The 21,521-nt window shown below is 44.2% G+C and overlaps 2 protein-coding genes across 8 annotated transcripts in view; both read left to right on the plus strand.

Annotated features, from left to right (window-relative positions):
* The window catches only part of MGME1 (mitochondrial genome maintenance exonuclease 1), a 336,423-nt gene extending 334,854 nt beyond the window's left edge, over window positions 1-1,569 (plus strand). For all 6 annotated transcript variants that reach the window (XM_044056975.1, XM_044056981.1, XM_044056947.1 and 3 more), the window contains one exon: window positions 201-1,569. In XM_044056975.1, the coding sequence (XP_043912910.1) occupies window positions 201-344 (144 nt within the window). In that variant the 3' untranslated portion in view covers window positions 345-1,569. The remainder of the gene's footprint in view (window positions 1-200) is intronic.
* KAT14 (lysine acetyltransferase 14) overlaps window positions 1-21,521 on the plus strand; it is a gene marked incomplete in the record, with an annotated part of 1,940,697 nt that overhangs the window by 563,364 nt on the left and 1,355,812 nt on the right.

The raw sequence follows: 21,521 nt of genomic DNA on the forward strand, positions 1-21,521 counted from the left end.
CCCTGTACGTTGTTCTTGCACCTTTTTATTTGTTTGAGCTTGTATTCTTCATAGTGAAGTAAATTAACCTTACTCCATTCTTGCTGCATGAGTAGATCTTTATGTCAGTTGTTCCTGCTACAGTAATAATCTTTACTATGAGAGAGATCGTGCTGTTTCACATACCACTGTTTTAAACTGCCTTATTTATTTCCAAACAGGTTGGTCATGGACTAATTGTAGTTGCATACAAAGATGGCTCCCCTGCACATCCACATTTTATGGACCCTGAACTCTGCCTCAAATACTGGAAAAGGTGGCTACGGCGACTGGAAGAATTCATGGAAAAGAAAGGAATTCATTGAACTGAAACTGCTAGATAGCAATAATGCTGTTGTTTATTACTGTATATTAAAGTAGCTACTGTTCCCCTCTAGGAACCCTAGTTACAGTTTGCAATTTCATTTTTAACTGCATTTGTGGATGCTTTTTTATGGCCCCAACATCTGATGACCACCAAGCTGCTGCTGTCTTCTTCCCCGTCACCATTGCAAACATGCCCTTGCAGAAGCATTCACCATGAGAGATAGCTTGTGCCTGGCAATGAGGGCATGTTTAAACACTAACCCCACCCCCACAGCAGGAGTATGTGACTTTTGTCACTTTAGGAGCCACTATACCCTCCCTGTATGAGTGAGTACTGCCATGCACTTGCAGCAAGAGCTGCTGCCCCGCGACTTTGTGACGAAATACCTGTCGCTGAGCTCTCCTCTTATTAGCATGCATCCTGCAAGGGATTGTGGTGTTGGACGTCCTACTTTGCCCTTGCCTTTCCCAGAATAGGTATAGTCATTCTCCTCACACCTGCTGCAACAGGCATCTGAGCTACTGATCAAACTCTGGTTGCCTGATTTGTAGTCGGGGATTTATCTCTGTACTGTACTCCAGTGGAGCTGGCTTATTTGATTGTGTCGTTTTGTCCAATTTCAGTGCATCTGTGCTGGTTGGAACATGACAGCCTAGTTTACATTTTCAGCTTCCTAACCTGCCTCAGACTGTTTTGTATCTAGCTTATTGTTTAAAATGAAGGAGGTTTGTTTACAAAGAAGCTGTTAGTATTTAAACAAGACATGTTCTGGGGTAAAACAAGCTATCCCTTAATCTAGGTTGGTATCCTAACCTTTCATTCACTTATTCTACATCTCTGCTTCCTGTCTCCTTTTATTTATTTAAATTATTTTGTCCCCTAACACTCTTAAGAGTGTGTAATAAGATTTTTTCCATCTCATTGTTTTGGCTTCCATTAAAGACTCCCTTTTTAAAATGCATGTTAAAAATTGTATACGCAAATGATAGTTGTAACTGTTTAACACCGGTACAGTGCAGCATATGCAGTGCAATGTAAGGGATGCTTTTAAAAAGATTGGGTAAAATAAAGCATCTGAAAAGTACATGTGCAAGTAAATGCTCATGACTGATATAGAAATGGATATTTGCAGCTGTTACTAACCCTTGTAGTTAAAATGTATAGTGCTGTAAATCTGATAATTGAAGATTAATAAAAACCTTGATGTAAATTGTAAACCATGAGAGATGGTCTGGGTATGTTCCTTTTTTAAAACAATCTGTTGTGTGCCTGCCAGTCAGTCATGAGATAATGTTTTATTTCACTTCAGTATAAAATATTGTTAGTATCTTAGGTGGTATTTTTAACAACAGTTAAAAGATGCCAGGTAAAATATTTTCATTCATATATCATGGTACTTAACTTAGTCCCCACTGTAATTAAAAATCTTGGTTTCTTATCTTTAAGTTCTACTGAAGTGTGTTTCATGTCAAAATGTTTATGTAGCTTATGACTATCAGTTATACCTTGGTTATCAAGTGGTTAGAGAACTCTTGGGTTGTAGCTATTTTTATTATCAGTAACACTTCTGTGTCCTGTTGCCTTTGTAGCCCTTTGCCACATATATTTCAGCTGTTGTGTTTATTTTTAATGAATTAATTGAGTCTGCTTATAGTACTCTTCCTTATGCTTTAATTGTGTGCTGTATAGTAGCACATTAGCTTTGTTTTTCTTGTTAGTCATGTCAGGGCAACCTGGTGACTTAGTGGTAATATAAAAAACACACAATCACCAGCACTTCACCAGTATTTCTTCTTTATTTTAAATAGCGATCTGGTGCCTCAGCCTTTCGCCTTCATGGATCACAGTACATTCACATTTTAGCAAATATATATACACACACACATATACTCTAATTAACACAGAAATATCCCCTTTTGCCGGCGTTGGGAGATGGAACTGCGTACCCTTTAAAGGGGGTGGGTGAGTAAAAACTTTTGATGTTCATCGTGCTATGCTGCTGCAGTCATCACACTTGGGTTATCCTGCCATCAGGCGGTCCCGCAGTCGGCTTGAATTCCAAAGCCTTGGTCCGGCGTCAGTTGTCGTCGCTTCTTCCCTGACTTCAGTGTGGCAGGGGTATAAAAGAGGCAGCCGGCGCCATTTTCTTCAGTCTTTCTTGCCGCGCGGTGCCCGAAGCAGAAGCAGTTCGCAAGTGCCGGTCGGCCAGCTCCTGAGATTTCCGAACAGAATTTCAGCCGAAGTCTTCTATAAAGCTAAGTACCCTGTTGGGGAAACTTTTCTTGCCTTAGACCGATGTCAGACAAAGTTAATAATTGTATTTCTTGTGGGAAGCAAATACCTCATAAGGATTTTCATTCTTATTGTATTCCTTGCCTAGGCCCAGACCACGACATTTCTGGTTGTCGGTTTTGCGCTAGGTTCAATAAACGCACTATTAAGCGTCGGGCTGATACCGCCCGACATTATTTTGGCAGAAAATTCAACTACATCATGTCGTCGGAACCTCTGACTACGGCTATGTTTAAAAAACGCAAGGACAAAGACCAGCAGCCTAGACCTAGACCGGATACCGAGGTCTCGGTTAGGCCTGCCGCCGGATCTTTGGTTCTCAGTGAGGCGCCTACGCAGCCCCTGACTACCGCAGATTTAGAAAATATGACTACCTCTCAGTCAGAATCTACTGGGCCACTGGAGCCGGTTTCTCCTCCACTCGCGGACGCCAGCCCTGGTGGCGATCCGGAGACTACGGACAGGCCTTCGGTTTCAGAAGGCGTCTTTAAACCGACGACTCTCTCCATTAAGTCTTACGCTAAACTCCCTAAGGTTAAGAAACCGGGTCCACCGACTCCCACACAGGCCCCTATGCCTAAAAAAACAGATGCTCAAAATGGCGGCGGACCTGATTACCCTTATCAGAGGTTCCCAGCCCCCTCCTGACAAAAGGCCTAGACTGGAGGAAGATTTACCTCCTTCTGACCAGGAATCCATTTCTTCAGCAGACTCTGAGGAACAGGATTACTCTTTCCCTCTCTATGAAGACTCAGATGCTGAGGAGTCTATTCCCTCTGTTTCCCCCCCCTGAAGACTTCTCTTTTGGGGAAACCCTGCACACCATGAGAGAGCATTTCCACTGGGAAGGACAACATTACTCTGACTCCAAGAAAAGACTCCGTGAGTTTCTTCTTCTTCCTCAGCATAGACCCCTAGCCATCCCTCCTGTTTTAGACATTCTGGATGATGTCTACACTGAATCCAGTCTAAATCCAGATTCTTTACCTCCAGCTCCTCCTAAACCAGACAGATACTACCGAGTCCCTGACTCTCACAAGTTTTTATATAAAAGCCCTGCTGCAGACCCAGAAACCATTTCCCAGGGTCCTAAGGGGGTTAAGGCCTCTACTGCTAAGAATCCGCTACCTGCGGAAAGAGATTCCAGGGCATTAGAAAGATGGGGGGAAAAAAGTGTATACCTCTGCCACTCTGGCCATGAGGGCATTAAACTGCCAATTCCACATGATTAAATACCAGCAGTACTTGCTTACTCATTTAAAACAGAAAATGATCCCTCAAACAGATCAACTAGATTTCAAAGGGATACAAGATTTGTTGCATGCAGCAGAACAAGTGGGAAAACATACATTGCAGTGTGGTTTTGATTCTTTGGAGGCCTCATGTAGAGCAGCAGTCACAGGGTCTGTAATACGTAGACATGCTTGTCTAAAAGAGCAGACCTTACCAGAACATGTCAAAGCAAAGTTACTGGATGCTCCACTACAAAAGGATGCGTTATTTGGTGTCAAAGCAGAAGGAAGTGTTAAAGAAAATGGAAGAAAAGGCAAAATCAATGCAAACAATTAAAGATTTCTTACAGGTACAACCTCCTCGTTTCAGCAGAAACTGGCCATCAAAAAACTGGTCCTTTCCTGCTTCAGACAGACCCCAAAGGGGCAGGTACAGACGCCCTAGGGGCAGAGGCCAGCCACAAGGTACCTTCAGGCCTAGGCAATGGCAAACAACAAATCAAAGAGGGGGAGACGACAGATCTCAACCCTTCAGAAAACAAACTCAATGACTTTCCTCTTCGCCTGCCAAGCAAAATTGCCCAGGCAACACCTCTAGGAGGAAAATTGGCTCTTTTCCCAAAAAAATTGGCACATCATAACAAAGGACAAATGGGTTCTGGATATTATTACCCGAGGCTACAGATTTCATTTTCACACTTTACCACGGATGAGAGGCATGCCAAATCTGCCAACAAATCAATGGGCAGAGGCACAAAAACAAATTTCAGCTCTCATGAACATGCAAGCAATTCAAAAGGTACCTGCAAAGGAGCAAGGTCAAGGATTTTACTCAAGACTGTTTCTAGTACCAAGAAAGGACAAAGCCTGGAGACCCATCTTAGACCTGTCAATTCTAAACACGTACTGGACATTCCCAAATTCAAAATGCTCACTCTACAGCAGCTTCTTCCCATGCTGGGCAAGGAGTCTTGGCTGGTAACGTTGGACCTCCAAGAGGCATACCTGCATGTCCCTATCAGACAAGATTGCAGAAGATACCTCAGATTTTTGGCAGGCACAATGCATTATCAATTCTCTGCATTGCCCTTTGGCTTATCTACTGCGCCCAGAGTATTCACGAAATGCCTGGCATCAGTAATTGCATATTGCAGACAGCGAGGAATACAAATATATCCATATCTGGACGACTGCCTGATCCAAGCGGACAGCAAAGACATCCTTCTGCAGCATCTGGCATTTGTAACAAAGTTGTTAAGTTGCCTAGGGTACACAGTAAACAAAAAGAAGTCAAAACTAATACCCTCACAAGAAATAATTTTCCTGGATGCCAGCTTGAATACAACGGCCCAGATGGCTTACCTCACGCCAGACAAGCAAAAACAACTGGCTCAGTACTTCAAAAGAATGGCAACTTCTACCCAGCTCACTGCAAGGAAATTCCTGCAGGCATTGGGGTACATGGCATCCTGCATTCAACTAATTGCATATGCAAGACTGCATATGAGAAAACTACAATGGTACCTAAAAAGTGTATGGTCCCAACACAGGCAGCCTCGAAGCAAGTATAACTCTTATTCCCTGCCTTCAAAAAGAGTTTCTATGGTGGGCTCAAGCATGCCAAGCAAACAAGGGCCTCCCTTTTGTCTCACCTCCAGCAAACCAAACCTTGACAACAGATTCATCAGACTACGCCTGGGGTGCACACATGGCAGGACAATGCATACAGGGCAAATGGTCTGCAAAACAAAGGCAACTACACATCAATCAAAAGGAGATGTTACCTGTAAAAAATGCACTAACGGCCTTCAAGGACCTCTTGCAACCAGGACAACTTCTAATAAGGATGGACAACACCACAGTTATGTGGTACATCAACAAACAGGGAGGAACACACTCCTACCCACTATGCAGACAGGCAGTGGACTTGTGGAACACAGCATTAACTTACCAAGTACAACTGCAAGCACAATTCCTGCCAGGAAAAGAAAATATTTTGGCAGACAAATTAAGCAGACATTTGACAGACCCTCACGAGTGGAGACTACACCCACAAGTATTCTCAATGATAACTCAAAGGTGGGGACCACCAGACATAGATCTGTTTGCCTCAACCAACAATTGCCAGCTACAAAACTTTTGCACAAGGACTTATCATCCCCTGGCCTGGAAAGTGGATGCCCTATCATTCAGTTGGACAGCATTGTCAGTCTACACCTTCCCACCTCTGCCGCTACTGACCCAGGTATTACTGAAAGCCAGATCAGAGAGACCACAGATGATCCTCATTGCTCCGGACTGGCCATGTCAGCACTGGTACCCACTACTACAAAACATGACTCGCAGTCCTCCATGGATCTTACCTCAATTCCCTCTGTTGTTAACCCAACAAAACTCTCAGATCCTTCACAGTCAACTAAGGACCTTAAATCTAGCTGCATGGAAAATACCTTAAATTATCAAACAAAACTCCTCTCAAAGGACGTCCAGAATGTCATCTTGGAGGCCAGGAGACCCAGCACCAGAAAAACTTACTCAGACAAATGGAAAAGATTTTGTGTATGGAGCCAGGCCAGAAGCCTAAATCCTGACATCCCAAATATCCCGCACATACTTCAATATCTAACTGAGATGCTACACAAAGGCCTTTCTTTCTCATCCGTAAAAATCCATGCTTCAGCCATTTCAGCTCAATATGATACGGTTCCTCCCATTTTCTCTCATCCTTTGCTAAAGCAGTTTCTCAGAGGGGCAAAAAATATAAGACCCCCCCAGAAAACCACCAACTCCAACTTGGGATCTAAATTTTGTTCTGGAAAAATTAACACTTCCTCCTTTCGAACCAGCCTTTTCAGCAGAGCTTCAATACTTGTCATGGAAGACAGCCCTGCTACTAGCTATCACCTCAGCACGCAGAGTCTCAGAACTGCAGGCACTTATGGCAGTGGAACCTTTCATCATTTTCCATCAGGATAGAGTATCTTTACGCACAACCCTTCCTTCATGCCAAAGGTAGTATCCAGTGTGGCTCTCAATCAGACCATACACTTGCCCACCCTTTTTCCAAACCCACAGAATAAAGGAGAAAGACTCCTCCACTCTTTAGACATTCACAGACAGCTACGTTACTATTTGGATAAGACAAAGGCCTTCAGAAAATCTGACCAACTCCTGGTATCCTATGCACCAGGCTCAGAAGGAAAGGCTATTTCAAAACAGACCATCTCCAAATGGATAGCACATTGCATCTGCTTTTGCTACTCACACCACGGGAAAGCAGTGCCTGCTAGTATTAGGTCTCACTCCACCAGGACTACAGCAACCTCAGCAGCCTTCCTCCGAGGTGTTCCTACAAAGGACATTTTGGAGGCAGCTACCTGGAGTTCAGTGCACACCTTCACCAAGCATTACCACCTTCCTCTATATTCAAAGACCAGAGCTGGGTTTGCCACTGCAGTTCTGCAGGGCATCCTAGCTGCACCTAACCCAGTTTAGCTCCTACCACCCAACCATAGATTTGGGACTCTACCCAAGTGTGATGACTGCAGCAGCATAGCACGATAAACATAGTACAGTTTTGTACCTACCATAAATGTAGATGTTCGAGTGGTTATGCTGCTGCAGTCCAGGTTACCCTCCCTCCATCCCCTCTACCTAACAAGGCCTTTCTTATACCTCCATGTACTTCAACCTTGGGCTGCATGTCTATATGGTGTATTTGCTTACAACTAGTACCATTGTGTTGCACTAAGTTATGTTTTGCAAACTTCTTATTTTGCCTTCTTAGTATGGGGCACCTGACATCTGGGGCAAGAAAAACTGAAGAAAATGGCATCGGCTGCCTCTTTTATACCCCTGTCGCACTGACGTCAGGGAAGAAGCGACGACAACCGATGCCGGACCAAGGCTTTGGAATTCAGGCCGACTGCGGGACCGCCTGACGGCAGGATAACCCAAGTGTGATGACTGCAGCAGCATAACCACTCGAACATCTACATTTATGGTAGGTACAAAACTGTACTTTTTGGGGGCTTGAGAGACGAAAACAAGCCTTGGCTGGGTGGTTTGCGGCTGTGTTAATTAGAGTATATGTGTGTGTATATATATTTGCTAAAATGTAAATGTACTGTGATCCATGAAGGCGAAAGGCCAAGGTACCAGATCGCTATTTAAAATAAAGAAGAAATATTGGTGAAGTGGTGAAGTGCTGGTGATTGTGTTTTTTTTATTTTACTTCGTTTGCTGGTGTTTTGGACTTAGTGGTAATATGTCTGTGTTGTAGGTCTTTAGGTCTAGGGTTCAGTCCTTACCTGTAGTTATTATGTGGAGTTATGTGTTTTCTGCCAGTTTTTTTGTGATTTTTCTCAGGATAGTCCAGAATCTGGAACAAGGTATATCCTCTGTAACATTGTGGACCATTTACTGGCAGGAATTAGGACCACTTAGCAAGTGTAATTGTCCCAGACGCATTTCATCATTGAAAATCATCCCAGGATGACTCACTGCTGTCGTTTTTGTCTTCAGTGTTGCTTTCAGCATCAGTCATGAGGTTCCGTTTTTGGCTTAAAAAGTGTGCAGCTTGTCTTTTTTCTTGCAGGGTCTCTGATTTTCCATAAATGTGAATTGTAAAGTTGCATATTTCTCATTGTGTTTATTTTCAACTGTTGCTTTGCCTGATAGTCTTATTGCACTTTTCCTTGCTAACATTGTTCCAGGTGGCAGTCGTAAGCCTAGCCATTCTCCTGCTTCAAAATGCCATCATCAGCTGTATTTAGGACTTGTGCTTGCATACAACAAATTGCACCCAAAAATGGTCACTCCCAGCATGTTATGTTTCTGTGTAAATCACTAGTAATATACACTTGGACAAATTATATAGGATAAAAGAAGACTACTATCAACTACAGAAGTGATAAGCTTGAAGCTTGCCTTATACAGAAGGCTGTCGTGCCACACCAAAGTTGCTCTTCTCTACATCTTTCATTGTTGATTTGTGTCTTTCAAGACCTGCAAAACTCCTGAAGACAGTAGTTAAGAAGTGCCATCACTTAGAGGCTTTATTCACCAAAGGATAAGAAGTCATCCCAACCATTTCCTCTTCCAAGCACAAACTCTGCAGTCATTATGACCTTCTGCAACAGAACAGTGTAGTCCACCAGCATCCTCCTTGGCATTGGTTTATTCTGTTACTCCTACTGCAAACAAGTCATTCTACATACTACGGATGTTAACAAAAATGAAGGATCTCTTTTTCTGGGCAGTAGGAATTCACAACTGAGGTGAGACATTCTTTGCCTAAGGCACATATAACCTCCCTCCGGCCTCCTCAGGTAGACTTGAAGTAGATGACTAGAATAATACTGGCTGTGTGAGATGAAAAAGTGCAGTCAGTATTTCATGGCACCCAATACTGCTGATTATGAGAAGCAATGGTTTTGCCAACAAGCTGTCATGGTTATTGGTCCAATTGATTGTGGTCTGTCTAGCATCAGAAATAACACTGGTGTTGGCAAGGCATTTGTCAAAAGCTCCTGTAGTAATTGCTCATTTGCATTATCCAAAGCCATCCCTGTCATTAAGAACCTCAGCCGTCATCAAACCACTGCATTTATCATTCTTACACCTTATACATTGTTGAGAATCCCAGCTATAGGTAATGAAATGCACCTGCCACTCCTTCAGTTGCATATCAAGGATTCCAATGATGACTGCTCATTTACATGCTCTGTTAATGTAACCATTAGAGTTGCTATCTCCCAACCAAAGTATTCAGCTTCCTTTACCTTAATGACATGTTCCTGCCTCAGTGGTGATACCTTTATGCAAAGACTTTCCTACATCAGAGTTCAGTCAACATCCAGCATTGATGACTACCATTTGATCAATTGTGCACCCCCCCCCAACCAGCACCTCCCTAGATCACACTGTTGTGCAATCTGTTTTGGCAACTGGGATTTCATATGCAGACTGTTTTAGTTCAACTTCCTGCCATACCCCAGGAACCCATGCTACCCTTGATGCCATTGTAGGCCTTAGTTCCTCTCCCACAAGAACAAGAAGACAGCCACTTCTGTTAAATCCTGCAAACTCTGTAGCCCTCCACATCTGAGAAGTGTCCAAAGCCTCCTTTCTGGTCTTGGAGCCCATCCCTAAAAGACCAAGGACAAAGCTTTGCACATGGAAACTAACAAGAAAGAGCAGATGACGATTGATTTGGTTAATGAGGAGGATTGTTCCCCCTCCAGCACCCCAGACCAAAAATGTAAACAATTCTTAAATCTAATGTAAAAGTTAGGAAAATGACCTGCCATTGATGCAAAAGAAGCTGCATGGAGGCATGCTGTTTCAACCCCCTAGTCCACATGAGCAATTCCCCCTTTGATAGACATCTTGCAGGTTGCCACCAAGAACACCTGGAAAAACTCTGACACAGCGGACCCAGTTCCTAGAAAGGCAAATAGGATTTTCTTGCCTACCCAGGGATTAGAGTATGATCAGATCCTGGTGTTATGCCATCAGTCTGCACAAGGGCTTCTGCTCTGCAGATCCCCTGCCATCCATTTAACATGACAAGGAATCATGGGCCATGTATTTGCTAAGGTAGGTGCATTTGTCTTTTCATCCTTATTTCTAAGATACTTAACTACCTTGTGATATGCACGAAGCACCAAATAACAGGACAGCTGGATTCCAAATACAGTTAGTTTCCTTTATTCACACAACCAAACGAAGATGCAATAATGAGGTTGAGCGCTTTCATCTAGATAACTAGACTTCCTCAGAACAATGATCATAATAATTCTCCCAATTATATACATGAAAAGCCCGCCATTTACATCAATCATTCAATTTTGTATGCAAATATCATTCCTATCAATATTTAAAGATCTAAAAAGTTGTTATGTAATCTTACAGTTTTGTATCTTTAGTTTTAAAATTAAAATAACACAACAAGAATACTAAAAACTGTACAATTAGGAACTTGGAATCCTTGTCATGTAATTAAAAATAAACTGTATTTACTTCTGTCAATCTAAATTTTAATTACATTAATTACATGACAAGGATTCCAAGTTCCTAATTGTACAGTTTTTAGTATTCTTGTTATGTGTTATTTTAATTTTAAAACTAAAGATACAAAACTGTAAGATTACATAACAACTTTTTAGATCTTTAAATATTGATAGGAATGATATTTGCATACAAAATTGAATGATTGATGTAAATGGCGGGCTTTTCATGTATATAATTGGGAGAATTATTATGATCATTGTTCTGAGGAAGTCTAGTTATCTAGATGAAAGCGCTCAACCTCATTATTGCATCTTCGTTTGGTTGTGTGAATAAAGGAAACTAACTGTATTTGGAATCCAGCTGTCCTGTTATTTGGTGCTTCATGCATATCACAAGATTTGTTTTGTTGCTATACAGGACAACCTTCCTTTTATACTTAACTACCTTACACAGATGGTCTGTTATCAAACAGACCTAATGGACTAAATAGCCCAGGATATGAAAGGCTTCCATTGGGAAAGCCAAGAAAAAAAAGTTGTAGAGTTCACCAGCACATCCCCCTCCTTTATGGAATGTGTCCATCTATTTATCTGTCATTTATTGTGTAAGCAAACTGGTGCAAGGATCCTTTTCAGACATGACCCAAATTTTGAAGGATAAAGTACAAAGGTAAAGTAATAAAACAGACTTAAAATAGGATACAGTAAGAACCTGCGAACTGACACTCAGTTCAGCAAATAGTGCAAAGCCAGTAAATGAGCAACTGTATACTATAAAATGAGCAACTATATACTGTAAACAATAAATGAATGCAAATAGACAATGCAAAGTAGTTTTTCTCGTATTCACTAAAGATAGCTCTGTGCTGACAGGCCTCCAGTTCTAAGTTATTCATATTTTGTGTTGGTAGTCTCAAAGTCCCTTCTGATGCTGTAGCTTATCTATAAATTGCTCTTCTCCTTATATGATGTGGGTTTGTCTGATTACACTACACAGTGACTTTTGCCTTGAATTATGTGTGGAGATGGAAGGAGGGTGATGTTAAGGATGTTATATTGCTCCAAATCTATTGCTATTTATGTCATAACTTTAATATCTGGAAACAAGGTGCATCCTCCATAAAATTGTGGAGTCCCCACTTTTTTATGAGGATCATTATAAAAGAATACCCCTCAACACAATGGCCTCAAAGGAAGATCTAGCTCAGGTTGGTATATCTAGCCTGTAGTGTCCAGTAAAGATATTCAGGGATGTCAGGTTGCTTCTGCTGTGCAAATGACATCTGCTGAGATGGCCATGACTCTCATGGAATGAGCTTTCTGATGAACTGCTAATTTCTTATCTGCCAAGGCACACCAGAAGGAGTCATTCTGAACTACATATAGACAGTGCAATTTTTTTGACACTTTTGGCCTTTCCTGTTAGGGGTGAAGATCAAGACATGACACAATTCCCTGAATCACTAGTTTTGTCCAAGTAAAAAAAGAAGTTATGTACTCACTATAACATTCCATCTGAGTAGTTGTACTTCATTTGTCTTCAACCTGTGGGTTACAGATCTGTATTGGATCTGAGCTGGCAACTTTTACTAGCATCAGCTCCGAGCTCCTCCCCATACCCATAATACACCTCTACTGCCTTCCATCCCCAAGATGGAGTTTGGTGAACCTTATACTGATAACCCAACCTAAAACATTTACTTGTGACCTATACTGAAGCCCGTAGGCTGATCATATGCCAAGGTCCGGGGTAAGTAGTGAGGTATGGTTGAAGAGAAATGAAGTACAACTACTCAGGTGGAATGTTACGGCGAGTACATAACTTCTTTATCTGAAGTAGTTTACTTCATTTGGTCTTCAACCTGTGGGACAGAGTCCCCAGCTACTAAACTCCTGGGAGGCCCTCATGGAAGGATATTCTGGAGCACCATGGAACCAAAGGATGCTGTTCTTCTGGAAGTCAAATCCAATTTGTAATGAGAAATAAATGTATGAGATGAGGATCAAGTAGCTGCAGAACAAATATCATCCAAAAACACTCTAGACCAAAAAGCCGCAGACATAGCCATGGACCTAGTGGAATGAGCTTTCACCTGACCTGGAGGAGACATGCCTCTGTCCTTATAGACCTGCAGGATGCATGAAGAAATCCATCTAGTTATAGTGACCTTGAAGATAGGTTTCCCCAAAAAGGTTTTATAGAAAGATACAAACAATTGATCAGATTTATGAAAATGTTTTGTCCTGTGTAAACAGAATCGTAACTGACTCTGAACATCCAACATGTGGAGTTTGTATTCCATCTTGTTAGTAAAATTAGGAAAAACACAGGCAAATTGATGGTCTGATTGATATTGACTGGTGATGCCACCTTGGGAAGAAAGGATGGATTGGTTCGAAGGGAGACCCTATCTTTGTGAAAACTCATGCAAGGAATTTTGATGGACAAGGCCTGTAATTCTGAAACCCTTTTTGCAGAGGTAATAGTCACCAGAAAAGCTGTTTTCCAAGATAAAAATTTCAGATCTGCAGTTGCTGCAGGCTTGAAAGGCAGAGCGACCAAAGCTTGAAGAACCATAGTAAGGTCCCATGGGGGGAACAGGATCTTTGACCGGGTGTGTTTGATAAAGGCTTTACACAGTGTGGAAGAGGCTAAAGAGGCAGAATTCTTGCCCACATGAAAATGAGAGATGGCAGCCAACTGAACTTTGACAGTAGAACTAGCTCCGTGTTGAAATATATCAGCTAGAAAATCAAGAATGGCGGAAATAGGAGCCGTGAAAGGGTATCCCAAAAGGAAAAACGTTTCCACTTGCTGCAATAAACCTTCCTGATGGAAGACTTATGAGCAGCCACCAAAATAGATGTAACTGAGGAGGATAGTCCAGGAGTCCTAGCAATCAAGGGAACTGGAGCAGCCAAGCTGTGAGCTTCAGGCTGTCCAGATTCAGATGAGGCATCCCCGAAGGGTGTGAAATTAGATCCTGAATGGGATCTAGGATCCAAGGCAGAGCCAGAAGGTGAGACCAAAGGAAGGGAAAGCATACCTGGCGAGGCCAGAGTGGGGCAATGATGATCACTTTGCTCCTCAGTCGACGAGCTTTCTGTAGAAACCTCGGAATGAGAGGTACTGGCGGGTAAGCATACAGAAGACCGGGAGGCCAAGCATGAACTAGAGCGTTTCTGGGGAACTTCCCCGGCCAGGGGTTCAGAGCGAAAAACTTGCTGCACTTCACGTTGGAAGGAGATGCGAAGAGATCACAGCAAAGTTGACCCCACTCGCTGAAGATCTGTTCCCCTACTGACAGATTCAGAGACCACTTGTAAGGCATCAGAATGGTCCGACTTAACCTGTCCGCTAGGATGTTAGACCGTCCCGGAATGTGCATTGCGATGAGAAAGTGACCAGTAGTGATCACCCATTCCCACACTCTCATGGCCTTGCGACAAGGGGGGTAAGATCTGGTCCCTCCCTGTTAGTTGATATACCAGACCACTGACATGTTGTCTGACTGAATAGCAATCATCCCCAGAGGAAGAAAGGCATGAAGGGCCTGCAACACTAGAAGGACCACCCTCATATCTAGGACATTTATGAGCAAGCTGGTCTCTATGGGGGACCACAGGCCTTGGACTGTCCTGCCCGAAAAATGCCCTCCCACCCAATTTGGGAGGCATCCGTGGTCACTGTGGCTGGGGCTGGAACAAAAGGTCATCCCTCCAAAATGTCCGGACAGCACATCCACCATATGAGGGACAGCCAGCAGACTCGATTGAGTTGAACTGGATATGTCAATGGCAGTTCCAACAGGGACCATTGTACAGCTAGAGTCCACTGTAGAATTCTCATTTGTAACCGAGCACACCGGAGGAGTTATGGTCACCGCCATCTAGCCTAAGGCTCTCAACACCAATTCCGCCATTAGGAGATGAGAGTGGTAGATCAGGGAGACATGCATCCTCAGGTTTTGAACTCTCTCCGAGTTCAGGAAGATTTTGCACTAAAGAGTATCTATCCTGGCATCAATGTAGTCTATCACCTGTACAGGATCTGGGAGAGATTTGGGTACGCTGATTGTGATCCCCAAACACAGGGCAAGAGTCAGGAAATAATCCCTGGTTTGGGAGAGTAGACGCCTGGTGGGAGCAGTGTGGAGCCAATTGTCCAGGTACAGATAGACCTGAATCCCCTGAAGCCTCAGGTGAGCCGCTACCACCGCCATCACTTTGGTAAACACCCTGGGGCTGTGGTGAGACCAAAGGGTAGGGCTCAAAATTGGTAATGATTGACTCCTAGCCGGAAGCGGAGGAACCTCCTGGAACTTCTGTGCATTTTTATGTGATAGTAAACATCCTGGAGGTCTAACAAGCACATCCAGTCGCTCTCTTGCAGATACGGCATGATGGACTGTAATGTGACCATCCGTAACTTCTCTTTGGCAACTGAAAGGTTCAGGGTAGAGAGGTCCAGAATGGGCCTTAAGTCCCCCATTTTCTTTGGCACCAAAAAGAACCTGGAGTAGAAGCCCAATCCAGACTGATCTGGGGGGACAGTTTAGATGGCTCATTTTTCTAGCAGCTTGGAAATTTCCTGTGCTGCTGCGTCCTTTTGCATGGGGAATATGTCCGGGAGGTGCCTGGGAGAGTTGGGTGAGCCCACAAAGAGGATAGAGTATCCTCTGGATATGATCTGACGCACCCAGTGGTTTATTGTTATGGACTCCCATGCCGCTAGGTGCAAGGACAATCATCCCCCAACTGCCTACAGAGTAAAGCAGTTGGGCAACCCCTCAGGGTTGCTGCTCGGATCTGTCCAAGAAAGGTTCTCGGGACCCAAAGTTCCTTGGACCCCCTCTGGCTCTGGGCCGGCGTCCATTCTGTCCCCCTTTGCCTCTGGGGGAAGAAGAGCCCTGAGTGTCCCGGGAATACTGTGACTTCCGGAACCACATCTTATTTTGCTCTCTCTGGTTCTGGGAAAAGAACCTTTGAGGGTTAGAGAAGCGGATCCCGATGGCAGACAGTGTCTTCCTGTCCTTCTCACTGTGGACTAATGTCTCTTTAACAGTCGTACCAAAGAGTGTAGAGCCGTCATAAGGTGCATTGGCAAAGGACGCCTTGAAGGGTTACAGAAATTGAAATAACCTGAGCCAGGAGTTGCGGCTTATGGTCACGCTGGACCCAGCCGCCCTAGCTGCTCCTTCTGTAGCATGTGAGAGTAGTTGCATGGACATATTAGATGCTGCTTTTAAAATGGCCATGCAACTACTCTCACATGCTACAGAAGGAGCAGCTGTAGCATGTGTAGCATGTGAGAGTAGTTGCATGGACATATTAGATACTGCTTTTAAAATGGCCATCCTCGCGGAGAACGAAGCCTTGACCTCCTGCAACATGGACTTGGGGGGAGACTCCTCCAGCTCCTTTACCAGGTCACGTTGGAGTCTGGTGACATAGGCCAAGTAGTTCAGCACCCTAATCGAAAAGGTAGCTGAAGCATAAACCCGCTTTCCCTAGGCGGTCCATCATCCGTGACCCTCAGTCAGGAGGATGGACCGATGAACTCTCCAGAGCAAGTTCCTTCTTAGTGGCTGCTGCTACCACCATGGTGTCTATGGCGGAGCCCTTGTTACATGCTGGTCTGTCTATGGGGGCGGGCTTAAGATCTTATCTGGCCTTTTTGGGATAGGTTCCATGGTGTCCGGTTCCTTCCATGCTGGCGAGGTGACCAAATCCACCAAAGGATCCACAGGAGGGGACACCCAGGAAGTAGATGGGCCCATGCCGAAAGACTCCAGGAATACGGACTAATCAGAAGAAGGTTTGAGGGCAGACCAACCTCTCCGTTGGCGCAGAATGTCCATGATATCTCCAAAGGAGACATCTTCGGGAGGTGACCTGGGGGAACCTTCTCCATCATCCAAGACTGTGTCCTCGGTGAGGGACTCGGGGGGGGGGGGGGGGAGTCCAGGTGCCTCCTCTTGCATGTATGCTTGCAAGGTATTTCTCTGGTGGGGCAGTCTGGGGGGGAGCTTGCAAGCCACTTGTTCCTTGGGAGGAACTCTATGGGGCTCTTTGAGCACGGGCTGTCCCTCTGGTAAAATGATGGGGACAGTAGACAGAGCCAAGGGGTCTGTTTGGAGTCTGAGGGGGCAGTCAGAGGTCTCGATCCAGCAGACAGAATCCTTTCTACCAGGTTGAACGCTGAAGGAGAGTGAACCTCCTGAGAAACTAATAAGGAGGCTGGTCTCCCTGTGTCCAATGAGAGAATCAGAACCTGGCCCGAGGTGGACAGAGCTCCAACAGAGGGAACCTGACAAAAGTTGGAGCCGAAGAAAAAGGTTCCACTCCCTCTGATCTGACACCCAAGCTCCGGCTCCGAGAGCAGCTAGGATCTGAGCTGGTCGGATCCAGTATGCTCCAGGCAGCTGTTGGCATTGAGGAAGCAGGTATCTTCGGTGCCGATCCCCTGACCAAAGCCAACTTCAGATCCGAGTACTCTGAACCCAAAGGTCGGATCGGAGAAGGAGATATAGGTTGGAAAAAATTTATTTTATCCAGATCAATGTCCGACAAGGAACGGGTGGACCTCGACGAGGCCACGGACTCCAACCTGGCGGGTCGGGGAACTGAGGCCCGAGAAGCTAAACGTGTCAACTCCAACTCTGGGGAGAACCTTGGAGATCGGAGCCGAGGGGAGTCACAGATCCATGGTGTCTTTGAAGGTGAAGTGAGCTTCGGAGACCTCTTTCTCTTTTCCCTCGCCTTTGACTCTCTCTCCCTCTCTCTCCTTCTTTTCTGCTCTGCTACCACAGGCTTTGGTACAGGAGGTTGAGTCCCAGCCTGGGAGGGAGGAGAAGCCAGAGGAAGAGAGGAAGGAAAGGCAGCGACAGCAACCGCTATGACTGAAGCCGGAGACAAGGAAACAGATTCTGAAGGGGGGAAGAAGGTCTTTGAGGGCTAACTTGGCCTTCCTATCTTTAATGGCGCAGGGGTTGAAGTCCACACATATGCTGCAGTCCACACTCAGATGGGCCATGCCCAAGCACAAAATACACACAGTGTGGCCATCCACAGGGGATAATTTATGACCTCACTGTGCAACACTTGAAAACAAGCTGTTCAGCCATACTGCCTCAGTAGAAAGAGAACTTGAGAAAAAAGGGCAGTTTCCTTCTAAGTGGCACACTCACACCCACTCACCACACTCATACACAGAAAACATTGAGGGGGGGAGGGGAAGCTACAGTCTACACAACAGTACAAACTACTCTAACTATTCTAAAACTACAACAACTCGACACACCAAGTGAGGGGAGGAGAAAGGAGACCTACACTAACACTAACAAAAATCTGAAAAAAAAGATACAAAGGTTTTACCCACTTGACTAAGTTGGAGCTCAAGAGACACGATGCATAAGCTATTCACGGCAAATGAGATCTGGGGATGGAAGGCAGTGGAGGTGTATTATGGGTAAGGGGGGAGTTTGGAGCTCGGAGCTGATGCTATTAAAAGTTGTCGTCTCGGATCCAATACGGATCCGTAACCCACAGGTTGAAGACCAAATGAAGTAAATTACTAAGGATTACATCCATTAGATGTTCTTCATCTCACATTGCTGCAGTCCTTACATATGGGTAGTCCGCTGTCCTCGGTCGGCCCGAATACCAAAGTATTAGGCTGACGTCGGTCAAGGCGCTTAAAACTGACATCAGGACGTCAGGGTACAAAAGCGCATGACCGACGTCATATCCTCAGTCTTTTTTGCCACATGGTCTGATGCAGAAGCAGCGTTGCAAGTGCCGTTCGGCGTTCTGAAATTTTTCGAGTTCGGAGTTTCAGACCGAATCCAAGTTGGCTAAGTACCCCGTTGGGGATTATTTTGTTTTTTTCTTGCCTCAGTGTAGTACCGGATGTCAGAAAAAGTGAATAATTGTATTTCTTGTGGGAAACAGATACCGCATAGGGATTATCATTCTTTGTGCATTCCTTGTTTGGGGCCTGAGCACGACGTAGTCGTGAGAAGTCTGGTACGGGAGCCTCCATGGCCTTTGCCTTCGATTCCACACCTGCTGTCTCAGGAGAACAGTCATTTACTCAATGTCAGACTTCACTCTCTACATCTAACAGCCTGGCATATTCTGTTTTAAACCCTGGAGTGTCTCAGCTTCCACAACAAGTTTTGAATGTTATTTTGGAGGCCAGAAGGCCTAGTACAAGGAAAGTTTACGCAGATAAGTGGAGGAGATTTTTAATTTGGAGTACAGCAAAGGACTTTGATGTTTCTAAACCTAACTTAAGTGTTGCTCTTCAATACCTTACTGAGTTATTGGACAAAGGTTTGTCCTTCTCTATAAAGGTTCATGCTGCAGCAATTTCTGCTCACTATGACTGTGACCCACCATTATTTTCTCATCCTTTGTTTAAGCAATTCCTTAGAGGGGCAAAGAATATAAGACCCCCACGTAGCGCTCCTACTCCTGCTTGGGATCTCAATTTTGTGTTGGAGAAACTCACTCTACAACCTTTTGAGCCTGCAGCGACTGCCAAGTTGAAATATTTATCATGGAAGACTGCTTTTTTGTTGGCCATTACATCTGCGAGAAGGGTTTCTGAATTACAGGCCCTTATGGCGGTTGAGCCTTTCTTAATTTTCCACAAGGATAGGGTGTCTTTGCGTACTAACCCTTCCTTTATGCCTAAAGTGGTTTCTAGTGTGGCTTTAAACCAAACTATTCATTTGCCTACTTTTTATGCAAACCCCCAAAATAAAGGGGAGAAGATTTTGCACACTTTGGATATACACAGACAGTTGCGATATTATTTGAACAGAACTAAAGGATTCAGGCAGTCTCAGCAGTTGTTTGTTTCATTTGCTTTGTGTTCTCAGGGCAAACCTGTTTCAAAACAAACTATTTCTAAGTGGATTGGTTTTTGTATTGCTTTCTGTTATTCCCATCATGGTAAGGAGATTCCATCTGGGATTAGGCCTCATTCCACTAGGGCTACTGCCACTTCTACAGCTTTTTTAAGGGGGGTGGCTACTAAGGATATTTTGGAGGCAGCTACTTGGAGTTCAGTGCATACTTTCTCTAAGCATTACCACCTTCCACTTTACTCTAAATCTAGGGCTGGATTTGCCACTGCAATTTTACAGGGCATTTTGGCAGCTCCTAATGCTTTATAGTTTTGCCATCCTCCCTTACCTCTGCTTTGGGATTCTACCCATATGTAAGGACTGCAGCAATGTGAGATGAAGAACATAGTACAGTTTTGTACCTACCATAAATGTAGATGTTCAAGATCCACATTGCTGCAGTCCAATTCTACCCTCCTCCTTCCCTCTGTAGTTAGAGGTGGTTGTGTGGTTTGGGTTGTAAATATTGTAAATATGGTTAGTGCAGGGGTGGTTGGTTGTTTTTTGCTGTTTTTTGGCTTTGCCCTTTCTTTTTAGGGCCTGCTGACATCTGGGGCAAGAAAAGACTGAGGATATGACGTCGGTCATGCGCTTTTGTACCCTGACATCCTGATGTCAGTTTTAAGCGCCTTGACCAACGTCAGCCTAATACTTTGGTATTCGGGCCGACCGAGGACAGCGGACTACCCATATGTAAGGACTGCAGAAATGTGGATCTTCGAACATCTACATTTATGGTAGGTACAAAACTGTACTTTATGTCTGGTTTCAATGGCCACCTTGGCTGTTAAAGCTTGGTCAGTATGGAGGAATCACCCTGTGTAACAGGTATGGAGACTATGGTGAAAAGGCTTGTAGCTCTAAAATTCTTCCAGATGAAGTGATGGCCAGTAGGAACTGCATTTCCCCTGATAAATATTAATATTTCACCAAAGTTACTGTCTCAAAGGGATTCCTGGTTAACCTTTTATCTGACAAAACAGAGTCTAATGAAAACACTAGCTCCACAAATATATCTTTGAGGAAAGATTTTCTTTTTTCGAAGAAGGTAACGAGGCAAAATAGAACGTGGAAGGTGTAAACAGCTGCTATGTGCACTTTGAGGGAGAGGAGAATAAGCATTTCTCAAACAGCTCTGCTAGATAGGCAATTTTCTGATGCATCTGAGTCTAATAGGGAAATTGTTCAGTTTTGTGCCAACTTGAAATGCTTCCAATTGGTCCTTTAAGTCAGCCACATGGAGGTTCTCTGTGAAGCTGTTAAAGATTACATTGACTATGGGTGTGAAGTTAGGATTCTCAGCTACCATTAGAACTGAAGACAGGCTAGCATCTTCAGGACAGTTAAATCTGGGTTTGGCTTGCCTACAAGGTGAGTGATCAGTGTTCTGGAGTGAGTGAGAGGTTTCCCTAGACTGAAGGGAAACAGCACTGAGAATCACATTTCTGACAATACCAGCCTGAACTTATGCAACCTGGGATTTTGAATAGCATTGAGAGCTACCAGCTAAAGGGAGCACACACAGAGGAGAGCCCTTGTTGTCCAGTTCAGTGACATGGCATCTCTGAGTAGGGTGTTTGGACTGAGGAAGGGTGAGAAGAAATTATCACATTTTGTGTTGGCTGGCAAGGTGAAAAGACCTAGGACAGGATTTCATCTTTGTAATCTTTTTCACTACATGAGAGCTCAGTAACCATTCATGAAGCAGGATTAAATTTTGCTG

Source organism: Protopterus annectens, chromosome 1.part2 (genome assembly GCF_019279795.1).
Source record: "Protopterus annectens isolate FY-2018-M chromosome 1.part2, PAN1.0, whole genome shotgun sequence".
NCBI lineage: Eukaryota > Metazoa > Chordata > Ceratodontiformes > Protopteridae > Protopterus > Protopterus annectens.